The sequence below is a fragment of the Pteropus alecto genome, unplaced genomic scaffold, assembly GCF_000325575.1.
Source record: "Pteropus alecto unplaced genomic scaffold, ASM32557v1 scaffold57, whole genome shotgun sequence".
Classification (NCBI taxonomy): domain Eukaryota; kingdom Metazoa; phylum Chordata; class Mammalia; order Chiroptera; family Pteropodidae; genus Pteropus; species Pteropus alecto.
Genome location: NW_006442508.1, coordinates 7078859 through 7094393, shown reverse-complemented (window position 1 = coordinate 7094393; position 15535 = coordinate 7078859). Strand labels below are relative to the sequence as shown.

The 15535-nt window shown below is 34.3% G+C and overlaps 1 protein-coding gene across 12 annotated transcripts in view; it reads left to right on the top strand.

Moving 5' to 3' along the window:
- Positions 1-15535, top strand: part of FRYL (FRY like transcription coactivator) — a 272059-nt gene that overhangs the window by 231793 nt on the left and 24731 nt on the right. For all 12 annotated transcript variants that reach the window (XM_025040241.1, XM_025040244.1, XM_025040245.1 and 9 more), the window contains 7 exons: positions 3082-3252; positions 4947-5087; positions 7402-7596; positions 10249-10410; positions 10536-10610; positions 10937-11113; positions 14456-14659. In XM_025040241.1, coding sequence (XP_024896009.1) covers positions 3082-3252; positions 4947-5087; positions 7402-7596; positions 10249-10410; positions 10536-10610; positions 10937-11113; positions 14456-14659 — 1125 coding nt within the window. The remainder of the gene's footprint in view (positions 1-3081; positions 3253-4946; positions 5088-7401; positions 7597-10248; positions 10411-10535; positions 10611-10936; positions 11114-14455; positions 14660-15535) is intronic.

The window sequence follows — 15535 nt, the reverse complement described above, 5'->3', positions numbered from 1 at the left end:
TTCCCTCCCATTGAACAGTTCTGAAACAGGAATGTAGCTGGTTTTAAATAATCTGTTAACATAGGTTTAAAAGTGCTATATAGCTCTTAATTTTAATTTTGAAAGAATATGATTTTGACATTTTATATTTTTAATATCCTCTCTTGATAACGACAAAGAATATTTTAGCTTCTGCTTAAACTTAATTCTTAATTAAAATGTTTTGGTCACATTCAGTCTCGAAAATAAGGCTTTTCAAACTGAAAATAAAAAGTTACAAGGAGTTATATAAATTTATAAGTAATATACATACAACAGGAAATTAAGTGAACTGGGGCGGGGGTGGAGGGGCGGTGAACGAATGGCAATATCAGTGAGTTAACTAGCCCTGGGAGAAAAAATTAGAGAAGTCTGCAACAGAAGGGAACAAGCAAGTAAAAATTCTCTGGAAGAACTTTTGATATAAGCAATTTTTTTAAAAGCCGAGATTTAATTAACAAGTAGCATAGCAGTAAAAGGAAAGAGCAAGCACCTACATAGCCAAATAAAGCACCCACCTCTCCATGGCCCAGATGTCAACACCGGTAAGGGCAAATTTATCTCTGGGTGCCAATGTAGTGAAAAATAATACCAATGCCATTAATCACATCAACAGTAGCGAGAATAATAACCTTTCCATTTTTTTAATAGATAATATTTAATAAATGACAAGAAAATATTTAATAAAGTAATGTTGTTAAGTCCATTCCTAATTAAATTTCTAAATAAATTAGATATGGAGAGATCTTTAACATAATCATTTTAAAAGCATGTATTTAAAAAGAAGAGCCATTATTATAGTTAATGGAAACACATCTGTTTTGATTATTTGCCTAAAAATTCCAACAATGTGTATTAATGAGGTCTAAAAATGATATAAAATAATTTATTAAAATAATTCATTTTAATATTCTAATGATAAATTAGGAAAATGTCATGAACAAGGATTTTTTTTTTTTCCTACATGAAGAGTAAGAAAGAAATTATTAGGGGAAAAAGCATATTGGCTTACTTTGGGATTTCAGGAATTTAAAAAGCATAAATCCCCTAATAAGGAAAGTAGAAGCTTTTAAGAATATCAACTGAAATGTGTTGAGTAGCTCCCTGCTAAGTGCCAGGGTAAGTGAGGAGCACAGCTTGGCCTGGCCTGAAGGTTGTGGAAGCCCACAGAGTGTCAAGCCTCTTCTGTCATAGCTGAGACAAAGAATAGGAAATTCTAAATATCTTTTTTGTTTTTAAGTAATCAAATATCTAGCTTTCTGTGAGTCAGGAATTGTTTTTGAGTCTGTTTTCTTCCTGTTGAGCAGCACACACAGGTTACATCTGTATGCTTTCAGCAGCCTGCAGGATGTGAATTAAATTGGTTTCTTAATTCTCTCACTTAAACTGTTGAGTAATTTTCTGCCATTATGTGCTTCCTCACTATTGCAAATATAATTGTACCGTTTATCCCTTTGGAGACCACAGAATTTCAAAATGAGGCACCACTTAGGACAAATATTGTCTTTTTTAGCTATTCATTATAGCAAAAATAGCATGCTAAAAATGTTTGTTGTAAGATCGTATTTTAACCTGGTAATTCAAAATTTTCAAAATTAAATCTAAGCCATTTGTTTTATTATAAAATTTCACAGCACGTATTCCAAAGAACTTTTTTCTTTTTTTAAAATAGGCTTTTTAAAATCATTCTTTAGAAAAAAATATTCTTTAGGAATATAAGAATTATATAGGAATGTATAGGAATGTCCTATTCTTCAGGAAAATTTTTTATAATTTTTTTCTTATGTGATTTTTTAATAGGATAAATTATTATATTTTTAAATACAAATAAGAAATATCAGCCAAATGTTTTTTTCCTCCTTGTGTCTGTTTTATGGGTAAGAGGCTAATGAAGCATGAAATCGGCTGCTTTTAATGATTTCATAAAGTAACTTACAACACATACTGCGTTAGTCTCTGCACAGTCTTGCATGGCTTCATATCTTGGGCCTATCCAGTGATAATGTCCACATGGTGAAACAAAATAAAAGAGTCATCTGAAAATTGAAATTATAGTATGTATATTTTAAAAGACAGTACTCTTTCTTTACTCATTGCTCTACGCAGTTTGTGAAAATACATACAAAACATCAATAAGATAGAAAAATAAGTGAGGAAAATGGAAAAAGGAAAACTAAAAGAAATATCAGTAAGGCTAGCCTTTTACAGTAGATAGATAAACAAGACCAGCTGGCTCTTTCACAGTTCTGCGTTGTTTGGGTGTTCCCCAGAGGATAAGGAACAGCCTCACCTATCTCTCAGGGAACAAACAGGCTAAGAAGGTCCTCCCAAACATTTGTTGATTCAGATTCCTCAGTACTTTAACAAACAAACTTTAGGAAGCCGATACATTTTGAAGTGGCCTGTAAATGATTCGCTAAGGACCTTAAGAGCTGACAGGTTTAGGTGGTTTCCTGAAGAGCAGTTTGGGGTCCACCCTGCAGATTGCCACTCACTGGATTTGCAGAACTCGGTTTTATAGAGTCCAATTAAGTCCTTTGAATATATCACACACATTGAGGCTTGCTGCAGTTGACTCCTCTACTGAGACTCCGAGCAGCTTGTGACGATAGCGTTTCTTCTTTGCCACAGCAGCTCTGAACCTCTCTGAGAATTCTCAGGCCGAGCCTGCCTATTTAGATACTTATGCCCCAAACCATGGATAGATTTTACAAAACGAAACTCTTACAAAACGGTTACAAGATGATATATAGGGCTTATAAAACCATGTATAGGTTTTTACCAAAGACGGTTTTACAGGGCATCAGACTGAAAAACGCCATACTATATAATACAGAAATGTTTGACAAATTAATCATCTTTCCATATCATCTATTAAGTTATTCTCTTAAGAATGCCCTGTGCTTTTTTTCTCTTCTGTTAACTTTTCTATTGTACTGAAATAAAATGCATTAAAATGTCAACATATACATCTAAATTATTTCATTAAATGCATTTAATATAAAATCGACTTTAAACTTGTATCTTTGCTTTTGATGAATAGAATTATTTTGGTTTTTTTAGGTTTGCGCAGAAGAAAAATGCCCAACACTTGTCAATCTGGCTCACATGATGAGTTTGTACAGTACACACACGTATTCCAGAGACTGTTCTAACTGGATCAACGTAGTGTGTAGATACCTGCATGACTCCTTTTCAGATACTACGTTTAATCTTGTGACTTATCTTGCAGAGGTAAAATTACCAAAAAATGGGGGGAGGGATTTTTTTTAACTGCTCTGTGGCACAACTTTTAAGTAGACTTATTCCTAGAAGGAGCACTTATACTAATCTTCAAATTATCTTTGAGAGTGACTATACATCTCTTTTTAAAGAAAAATATAGCTAAAACCTTTCAAGTATAAAGTTTTTATAAAGTTTTTTTTCCATTTTCACTATTTCTTCATTCACTGTCCTTAATATAAACTCAATATTAACCTCAATTTTATTTAAAACAGAAAATGGGTTTTTAGTGGTATTGATCATAGAGAATGGTTGTAATATTTGTTTCTACAAAATTAATTCTTGACTTTGAAGTCTCTTTGAGAATAACACAGTGTGCAAAGGCATTTCCTCTGGAGAATTTTTTATTTTGATGATACGTTTGCTTCCTATTCTAAAATGTGGTTTTGGTGGCTAAAAGTGGAATTATTAAAAAAAACTAGCCCTAGAACAGCATGAAAAGTGTTAATATTTGTTGAGGAAGTAGTTTCATGCTTATTAGTGAGTTACTGAGTAGATACCCACCTCAAAAGGAAGAAATTCTTAGTCACTAAAAATGTTTGTCAGCTTATAATAAAGTAATACCTTCCTTTAAAAAAAGTTGACCTCTAAAAATTAAACTTAAAATACTGTCTAAACTTAAAAGACATTATTCATAACTTAGTAAACATTGTAAATATTGCTCCTAACACTTTTAACTTAGCTACGTCACTGATGTTGACCATCATGAAATACTTCAGGACTGGCGTGAATTTTTAGTGTTGGTTTTGATACTTTTGCTCCCATCAACTTTATATTTAAGGGAGCTGACAGTGTGAGCTACCTGCCTGACAGCTTCCTAATCTGAATGAATGCAAGTCTGTAGGGTTATATTATACCTTTAGGGCAAGAGCTGAGGTAAAACCAGTCCTAACCTCCTTAATAAGCTTTGAATTTAAGTGCTTTGGACCAGCTCCACTTTCTCACCACCATAAAGCTCACCACTAAAGTAGCACTAGTTCTCCCTGAAGATCCAATCAGGGATTCTAAGGTCTGAAACTGGCACCACACAGCCTACTGTGTGCCACACATGGGCAACATTTGTCCACTCTGTAGAGAGAACGCTTTGCCGCAAATGTTACTCTTCCTAGTGAAAGTTATCCTTTCTGTACTATTATTATTAATAATCATCAAAGTATTACTAACAACAGTACTAAAGTAGTTACATATATTTAAAACTATATATATTTAATTGAATTGTCCTGCAAACCCTAGGAGGTTGGTGGTATCGCTATTTTATTTTTCAAATCAAGGCTCAGGGAAGTTAAGAAACGTGTCCAAGATCACATAGCTAATAAGTGGCTGATGCGAATTCCTTGGGGTAGTTATTTTTTGGTGATAGTGATAATAGTGTTTTTTCTCTTTACCTAAAATAAATGGTAGTCAATTAAATTAGGTAAGGAAATTAAAGAAAACACAAAGATTAAGATGAAAAATATCTGATTCTCCTTTCTGAACCAAAGACAAATAAAAATAATAGACATTACCTTTTACCTTTTTTAGTCTCTGGGTTTCTAATCATCTAACTATAAATTTGTGGCTTAAATCTATTGTTTTTCAATATCATAAATGTAAATGTTAAATTTTCTTCAACCGGATTAAAGTATATTTTTCAATTTTACTTTTAGCTGTTAGAAAAAGGATTGTCCAGTATGCAACAGTCATTACTACAGATCATCTATAGTCTTTTGAGTCATATTGACCTCTCTGCTGCCCCAGTCAAGCAGTTTAATCTGGAGATCATAAAGATTATTGGCAAATATGTACAGGTGAGCGACCACAAAACTTATGTATAGAAATGTTCATCTCAAAATGATTTATAATAATAAAATATCAGAAATACTCTAAATGTCCAAGAGTAAAGAAGTGGTAAGTCCATGGATCGCGTTTTCAGGAATATTTATGACATGGAACAATGTTCTCGTGACTAAAAGCAGAATCCGAATGGTGCCTGATAAAAAGCACCAGATATTTAAAAAGTAAAAAATATCAGACACAGTTTAATGTTAATGATAACAAGTCACCTGGTCTGTACTGAATTTCACCTTCAAACTATCCATTAAGAAAAGCCTTGCCGAGCAGATTGGTGTGTGGATATAATTTATCAAAGAGTGCAAACTCTTTAAGAACTTTAATAAACTAATATTTCCTATTCACTAAATTTGCATTCACTAAAGCAAAACTTACCAATGGGAATACTTGGCTAGCAATGAGTTTATGTCCTTGTTCATATCTGGAAGTAATAAAACTATATTAAAATACTTTCCATACCTGTAGGTAATCCAGGTTATTCTTTAGATTCCCTTGAAAATCAGTGATTGCAAATATTCCAAAAACATAAGATTTTTTGGTGATCCTGTTTATCTTCTCTATCTCATAAAATCTCTCAATGAGTAAAGTTTCACCAAGTCACTATTATATTTTTTTCTAAAACACATTGCTTTTTACTTCATAAAGCATAAAGGTGTTAACTCGTCAGACATTTGGCTGGCCCTCCCATAGAAATACTACATTAAATTACTAATTTATGAAACATAGATATATTTATTTTGTTCAGAAACACAAGCTCGCATGCCTGCCCACTGGGCTGGTAAGTAACTGTAAGAGGGCATAGGTTTGTATCTGAGCGAATGGTACATTCCGCATCTAAAAAGAACAGCACAGCTTAGCTTACCCTGATGATCACCATGTTGGAGTACAGGTCCAGTCTGTCCACAATTTTAGAATTTTTAAAGAGAACCTGGAAATGGGTATTTCTCCAAAATCTCCTAATTTCAAAATGTGGACTTAAATTTTTTTCAAATTTATTTATAATACAAAGTTGAAATGTGATATTGATAACATAAATTTTAATATAGCTGGAGCAAATTTCTAAATGTTGTGTGAACCAATGTCATATTTAGGTGATGGGTCATCATAATCAGTGACTTCTCTTTTATTCAAACATTCAACATTTTACAGAATTGAACTCCTGATAATCTTTTACATTTAGAACACAACTACTCGTGTAATATGTGGAAACATTCCTGGAAAAGGTTTAGCATTTTATAGTGCTCAGAGCCTTTAATTATTTTTGTCAGAAAAAAATATGGTTATTTTTATTGTCATAACTTTGTTGAATGTAAACTGTTTTTTACAGTGATATGCTTAAAATGTCAATATTATGTGGTTTTTTTTATCACTATTAAACATTTTGTGCTTTAGGTGTCTTCATATCAAGATGTCATTAACTAAATTGGATAACTCAGTTCTGCTACAGATTTTTCTTTTCTTTTTGTTGTTTTAATGGTGTTTCCCACCCCCAGAATTGTTAGCTGTGAAACAATATGTATAATACAAGGTCGAAATTTTTAAAAAGTAGTTTTTTATATGTATTCTTTTAAGTAGCTAGTAAGGGAAAAATATTATAAGTTCTTTATTAGACATTGATTTTTCTCTACATATACATTTATCATGTAAATTATTCCTAAATTATGTTGTAGAAATACATTAATTTTAAAAAAGCAGAAAAACTCAAAAAACATAGCTACCATATGTGTAGGGAGAAGAAAGGCATCCTGCATAACTCAGTAATCTCTGAGCATCACTTTAACACAGTATTTATACTTAATATTTGGGGCTTGAGTCATCAACAAAAATCTAAATTTCTTTTAACATTTTCATGTCTAAAAATGCATGCATTAAAATTTTTTATCTCCAAGACTTTAAATATTTAGAGCCATAAAACTATAAACTTCATTCATCTGGAAAGTTCACATATACATAACCCCTTTTTTACCACTACTGCCAGATACTGTACTGGAATTTCTAAATTAATAATATTTATAAAGCACTTATTGGGAGAAATGCAAGATGTTCTGATGTGGTAGCAATATATATATATATATTATCTCATAAAACTAACATTACAAATAACTTTTTTTTTTCTTTTGTAACTCAGATCCTCTGTTAAAGACCTTAAAGTAAAAATGAATGATTTTTAAGCATTTTTGTAGAAACAATATTTTCAGCACTTACAGTAGCTAAATTTCTATTCTTAATTATGTATTTGTAACTCATATGTTTATTATATTTTCAAACCAGAGTCCTTATTGGAAAGAAGCCCTTAACATATTAAAACTGGTGGTGTCTCGCTCTGCAAGTCTTGTTGTACCCAACGATATCCCCAAGACCTATGGAGGAGATATAGGTTCTCCTGAAATATCTTTCACTAAGATTTTTAATGTCTCTAAGGAATTGCCTGGGAAGACCTTAGATTTTCATTTTGATATATCTGAGGTAAGATGCTCAGGAGTCAGTATATGATGCTGTCTTAGAAATTTTTATTTGTTCATTTGTTCATTTATTCATTTGTTCATTTTTTCATTCAACATGCATTGAGCTCATACTCGTAAGAGTTACTGTGATTGGTGTGACAATGGGATGGGAGTGGAGAGAAGGCCTACTCTCGGGAAGCTTACAATCTCTTGGGGAAATAGGCAAATAAACATTGTGATCAGTGCTAGGATGGAAGTAAATTTAAAGTACTATAGGAATACCTGTACATCTAGCCTGTTTCCGAGCCGAGTGTTAAAAGATAAGTAACACTAGACAGGCATGTTTATATAGGAGTTTGGGGAGGATTAAATCCAAGAACAGGCAGCATGTGTGAATGACAGCTTGTAAGTGTGAGAAGGCATGGCGCTCTGGAAACTTCCAGTGACTACACGATGCCTTGAGCAGAGTACAGAGAATGGAGGTAGAGGGTGATGACAGATGAAGCTGAAGGCATAGGGACGGGCAAGATCACAGGGATCTTGCCTGCCCTAAGTAACAAAATGGTTTTATCTTGAAGCAATAGAAGCTCTTAAAGGAATTTTAGCTAGAGTAGGAAATATTAGGATTTGCGTTTTAGGACATTCACTCTGGCAGCAGGTTGGAAAATAGACCAGGGAGGAGGGGAAAGAAATCAGTAAGGACTCTGTTAGGATAATTTGGACAAAAGATAATGTAGAACTGTCCCTAGGCAACTGCAGAGAAAATGAGGGAAGGGATGGTTTTCAAAAAGACTGAGGAAGTAATTGCTGGGATTTGATGGGAAGGAGAGAAGATGCTAAGTCACAGACAGTTCCTTTGATAACCGCATGAATGGTGGTACCATTCAGAGAGAACTGCTTTTAGCAGGGAAGGGGAGGGAGTGATGAGTTCAATCTTGACTATATTGACTCTGAAGTAACTAAGAAACATAACATAGGTACTTGGTAGTTAGATTTTGAAATCTTAAGTTTTAGAGGAAAACTTGGGTGGAAGTACAAAATTTAAGGGTTTTCAGAGTTGTATATATGAAAGTTGAAATTGTGGAAGGAAAAGCAAGGCTAAAATAAATTGAGACCTGAGAAGTCCAATATTTTAGGGCTAGACAGAGGCAAGGCCTGTTAGTCCCAAAGGGAACCTGGGCCCTGACTATGTCACATATTAATACAAATCTCATATAAGGATTTTCGACCTTTGCTGGGAACCCCAATTCATTTTTCTCCAGCACCTGAGCCCAATCTTAGTGGCCTTGGTGCCATTGAAATGGTTTTTTACAAGCCAAAGGAGGAATTTTTCAAGAGAGAAATTATGGATCAAGAATTACAGGGGAGTTGAGGAAGATAAAAATTAAAGATCTAATTAAATCACATTTTAATTGATTACGAATATATAAATTTAAACAATTTTTTTTGCAGTGTAGTCTCTGTATTAAAATTTATCCAAAGCTTATTGGTTATTTTTTAAATAGAAACTATTTATTGCTAATTTTTTAGTTAATATCACTTGACAATTCTAAAATGGAGTACAGAGCATGGGTATATGATAGAGTAACTGGGCTTTACTCTTCTCCCAAGTCAGAAATTGATGGTGTCATAATTTGTTTGAAGCAATGGTATGAATTCTCAAGACATTCGATATACTTAAATTTCAGTTTGTTTCATCAAAATGTCCTAAGTACCTGCCGTGTGTAGGCACTGGAGCTACACTAGCAGGACAGGAAGGAGTCACATGTAATAAGGAAAATGGGCACGTAAACAGATCACCATCACACGGCACATGTCCAGCCATAGTTACCCAGAAGTGGTGGTAGTTTCAGAGAAGGCCTCCTTTGGAGTCTGGAATCACCCTTAAAAGGTGCTTTGCTTGAATATTCCATGCAAAGGGGGCAGCGTGTGCCACAATAGAGGTCATAAAAGCATGGTATATTTGGAAAATAATAGCGAGTTCAGTTTTGCTGGAGTGTGAAGTTGTGAAGTTCAGGATGAGTGTTAGAAGTGGAGGTTAGGGAAATGGATAGGAACCAGAACATAAAGGAACTTGTATAACATGGAAATGAGACTGAATATTATTTTTAAATGCAAATTCAAGACAGTGCACAAAGCCAAATACTTATAAATGAGTTTTGCATGATCATTGAGGTTTTACTGAAATAAATTTTGGAAATATACATCAGATTTATAATAAGAAGCTACATAGATATCTTTTTTTTTAGAGTTCTTACTTATCTTGAATCCACACCTATCAATATGTATTGGAAAAAACCCCCAAAATATTAATAGATATTAAATTTGAATGGTGAGATTTTTTAAAAATCATTTTTATATTTTTTGAGCTTTCAAAGAAGATATATTTTATACCATGGGGAGAAAGGTGGAAGTTGTAGTTTTTAAGGAAGGCAGATCTGTATTTAAAATAAGAATAAGCTCTCTGGTAGTCTCAGAGATTCATTTAATTAAAGTGAAATCTCTTGATTAAAAAAAAAATCATCATCTTTGATTTTTATAACATCTACTACATGCTAAGTAATCTTTCTCCTTATGCTGTTTTTTTGTTGTTTGTTTTTTAAAAATGCATGTATTATTAATCCTTTTATGTTAAAATATTTAAGTCAAACGGTGGCATTTTGTTTCTGTGTAGACACCAATTATTGGAAACAAATATGGTGATCAGCATAGCGCAGCTGGAAGAAATGGGAAACCGAAAGTCATTGCTGTTACTAGAAGTACTTCTTCTACTTCTTCGGGTTCTAATTCTAATGCCTTGGTCCCTGTTAGCTGGAAAAGGCCACAGTTGTCACAGGTATGTAAAAGAACACTAAAACTGAACATTCATAGAATAGAAGAATCAGTTTTGTTGTGTGTGAGAACTTGAGAATGTGTCTTATTTTATCAATAATCCTACCATTTGAATTTTTTTTTCCTTAGCGAAGAACAAGAGAAAAGCTAATGAATGTGCTTTCTCTCTGCGGTCCAGAATCTGGCCTTCCGAAGAATCCATCAGTGAGTAATTATGAAAGCATGTGTAAAGGTTTTAAAAATCTTGTTATTCCATGAAGAAATGGAAATTATTCTGTCTCCTTGCTTGCTTTTCTAGCTTACCCTAGTCAATGGGTATTGACTAAACATGAAAAAATATATGACTTGTCTTTGTGACACTTGGCAGCTGTGCTAATTAAGTATTCAACCAGTTAGACATTAACATGAAAACCAAATTAGAGCTCTGAATTCATTGATAGATGAGGCCTGCAGTGGCTCTTAGGGCACCGATGTCATATGCAGAGTGACAAAGCTGATGGATGGCCTTTTTTTTTGTATGGGGCGGTCAGGTTATATTTTCTTCTAATGAAGATTTGGAAGTCGGTGACCAACAGACTAGCCTGATTTCTACAACAGAAGACATAATTCAAGAGGAAGAAGTGGCTGTGGAAGATAATACCAGTGAACAACAGTTTGGCGTTTTTAAGGATTTTGACTTTTTAGATGTTGAATTGGAAGATGCAGAGGTAAGAATCTGAGCTTTCAATTATAATATTCATAGAATAGTTAAAGTTGTATGAGAATTAAAGATTTGACCATAGGCTCTTTTCTTATTAAGGTCAATGTGAGGTTAAAAAGATAAAAATCTAAACTGAGAACTAAACGTGATTAGTATAATTAGTCAAATAGCAGAATAAGTCTGAAATAAAAGAGCATCTAATTTTTCATCTTTACCTTTAAAAATAAAGTAAAAAATGGATTTCTTCAATTTTTTTTTAATTTAGGGTGAGCTTAGGCCTAAATGTTTGGCATTCACTATACAAATTAATGTGCAGCAGACTAGTAAAAAAAGTTTATCAAACAATTTTTAAGAACGTGGCACTTACACCAAAGTGACGATTAGGAAGGCTTTGGCTCTCTAGGACTCTTTCCTGTGGCAGATGACTGAGATTATTTTTATGACATTCCTCACCACTTCTTTATGATGTAGCCAGCTCTCTCAGATGCCTCACTTAATACTCAGAGGGCTTTCTCCTCTAAATTGATTTAATTTAGGTTAAATTAATGGTTGTGTCTGTTCAGATGCTTTCTAAGTGGAAAATCCAACTCACAAAGTAGGTTTATTAGCTTACAAAACTGAGATAGTCCAGAATCAGAGCTTATTTAGAAGGGCTCAGTGAGGTCTCTGGGTCTCCGCAAGCCAGCTTAACCTCAGACAACGAAAACATGGTCATCATTGCTGTGTGTGGCCTTACATTCGCACTCAGCAGTGTTCAGAAAAAGTGAGGGTCGCTTCCAGAAATGTTCTCATGAAATTGAAGAAGTTGCTCTTTTAGCAAACTTCTTGTCCCTTCTCACTGACCCAAGTTGAGACGTTTGCCAGTTTCTGAAAAAATCACTCTGGTAAAACAAATAGGATTGCCCTGGTATCCATACCATGTCATTGGTATATCTTTCTCCAAAGAATTCGAAGTCACTCACCAACTCTCTTGAAGGGATGTTTCCTTTGGCTCTAACAGGTGAGGTGGAGGAGTGAAATGTAATGGCCTATGCCATGTCACACCCATAGTTGTTCATGGGAAACCAGATGAGGGAGGTCCTCTCATATGCTTCAGCCTCCCCTGCAGATGTGAGGTAATGGCCGTGGTGCCTCAGGAGTCAAACAATGCCTTTACACTACCTTAGGAGCTGAACAAGCTCCTATATAATAGTTTACCATTTACATATTCCCAAAGACACAATTGTACGGGTTCATAGGAGCCCCTAAACAAGTGTTATTCAGCACCTAATAGGGCAGTGGCTTTAAATTTTTTTTACTGTGATCCATAGTTAATACATTTATATCATAACTAAGTATATATGTAAACATACTTTTAAAGTAACAGTTTCAAGAATATTGAAACTTTTTATTATTTTTATTATTATTATTATTTATTGTTTTATCATTTTTTAATTTTGTCCTTTCTGTATTGATTTAGAAAACTGATTTCACATCCACAATTTGAAAAACATGTTGTAGGAAATAGGACAGACTTGAACAGTCAGGCAAGAAAGTGTGATGGATTAAAGAGACCTGCTGCCCTATCCCACTGCATGTTCAGCTTCTGAATTTTTTTGTAGTTATTTGCTTTTTAGAGTTCAGATTTAAAATTTCTAAAGGCAGGCTCTTGACATTTTCGTAAGGATTTTTTGTGTGTTTGCTTTTTTTTTAAAGAACACCATAATTGCTTCCAAGTTCATTCAGTACTCTAAAATGTCAGTAATAATAAAAGTGGCTTTTGAATACAACTTTAGTCAGATTAAATTAAAGACACTTATTGTAGGTCTGTCTTTAATTCAAGTGACAGTAATTTGGGGAAAGCAGTGCTAAGAATTTGGCCTCTTAATTAGGCCTCTAAATTAAATGATAGAGATTCTCTAAATCTTGCTGAAAATATGGTAACAAGAAATACTTTGCTACAAAACAAACTTAACTGCTAATGAAACCTTTGAAAGCCCACCAAATATATATTGAGGATGGTTGCCATTATTATATGTCACGCTACGTAATAATATTTGAAATAATGTTCTAGGAAGGTGGCTTTTCAAACTCTGACCTGCAGAGCCCCAGGGCTTCCAGGATATATCCTGAGAAAAAGGGACAGATCCAAGGCCAAATGGTGGAACTCCAGGCCACCTTTGCAACCAGAGCAGCTCTGGTTTTGTTCATCCGTTTTACACAGTTGACTTCCATCTTAAATTTCATTTGAAATTAGTATTTCTCTGCGGTATTAAAAAAGGAAAAAGAAAGAAAAACTTAAAACCCTCCATTCTGGACAATCCTCTTGAATAAAGAAACACGAATAAATCATACTTTGCTAGCTGACTCACTGTAACTTGTCATTATCGGGGCTTAAGAAAGTGTTGTAAGAATTATATCCTTACAAAGAAGGATCAGCTGAGAATAGCAGAAACATATAAATCTGGGGTGAAATTGAAATTCGTCATAATTCCTTCCTCTTGACCTTTTGAAGTTGGCGAAAGTTGTTTTGATAGGTGCAGTTTTGATTTTAAACTATTTTATAATAAGAAATGACCATTTGGTTTAGCCAGAACAGAGTGATCCTACAGACTAAATCCTACATACTAAAATAATTGTGACCCTATATGTTGTCAACTGAATGTGGGTATTTTAAGTCAGTTTTGCATTGTATCAAGTATTAAATCTATGTAAATTTCAAAGATTTTCTTAAAGTTTGTGTTTCTAAAGTGTATCAAGAAATGTTGTTCTAAGTGTCTGTCTCTGACTTTTTCGCAGTATATTTTGCATAAGTATGTAATTCGAATCACATGTTGGCTTCCTACATAAAACTTAATCCAGAGCTTGAATCAGTCTTTGGGTTTGAGAAATCACAAAGAGTTTTCCCCAAAAGTGTAGTGTATATTTAAATGTTTGTCTTCGTTCTTTCTAATTCTGTGTGTTTTCCTTTTTGCCAACCAGGAGCTGCAGGTAAGTTGCAGCCTGGTGTTGTGGATTGTTTATTTGTTGTCGTCTGTGATGTATTTGTCTTTGTGGTTTCATTTGTGTTTGTGTATTAGATTAGAAAAGGCCTAGATAGTAGATTTAATTGGTCCCCAGTAATACAATATAGAAAGTTAAGAAAATTACTAAGTTAAAATAGGTTATCAACCAAATATTCTGATCTCTTTAAATATAAATATTTAATGATGTTTTAAAAGTTTCAAGAAATTGAAGGGCTGATTGAAACTCTGTTTTTGATGATGCATTAAGTATTTTTCATCTTGGCATATGTTTTCCTGGTGTATGACATTTACTATATTTATAAACATGTACTTGAGGTCTTAGAAATCATGTCTTGCCTTTCCAGGGTGAAAGTATGGACAATTTCAACTGGGGGGTCCGCAGGCGCTCACTGGACAGTATTGACAAAGGGGACACTCCATCTCTCCAGGAGTACCAGTGTTCCAGCAGCACCCCCAGCCTGAACCTGACAAACCAGGAGGATACAGACGAGTCCTCAGAAGAAGAAGCAGCACTCACAGCAAGCCAGATCCTCTCACGCAGGCAGATGGTACACAGTTGTTACCTTGTTATACAATGACAGCGGGTCTGCTTTGCCTTTTAACTTCCAGTTTAGTAACCACTGTTTCTTGATATTTCTGTTTTTCATTTCAGTTTGGGTAAAATGCACACACTGAAATGAAAATACAAAATCACAGCGACAGTGGAGTATTTTGTTGTTCATGACAGAACTAAATGTTTAAGTTGATACTGCTCACCCATTAGCAGCTAAGACATATTTTATATTGCTCCTCTCCTAGTAATGGTGAGTTGTTTGGGGCACTTTGAGAGGACCTCCTCTTGAATGATACATATTTACTATATCAGTGTGAACACCAACACTACTGAATTCACTACCCGCTTTTCTTCCCTAGTTAATGTGGAAAGATCGAGCACGACTTTGCTTTCTTTCACGATCAAGTCTATTTGATGGAGGTTCTGGCTTGTATCCCAATAGCCAGACAGCAGAGAGTTAAAGAATGAGTGAAAAATGAGAACAGGAAGGCTGCAGAGTAGTCTGTTCATTCAGAAATGATGGATGCAGTGGTAGATGGGTTGGAACTTGAACATGGCAGTATGAGGAAAGAGAAGGTTTGTGGAATAGCCACTATGGTATATATGATAAGGAATCAACCAATAAGGACCAGGTATAACCTACAGTGACATAGCTCTTTTATGAGTGCCTTTTACACACTGAGCTGAACTGTGTGTCTCTTTGATTTGGACCCATTTGCTCCACATTTGGTCTGCTGCTAAAGTGTTGGCACTGGTGTTAAATAGCAGGACCTGAGCTGGCTTTAGTCAAAATGTAAAGTTGTCAGCTTATGGTTAGCTTCTGGTCACCTCACTTTTTTTTTTTTTTTTTTTTGGTCACTCTTTTGTCCCC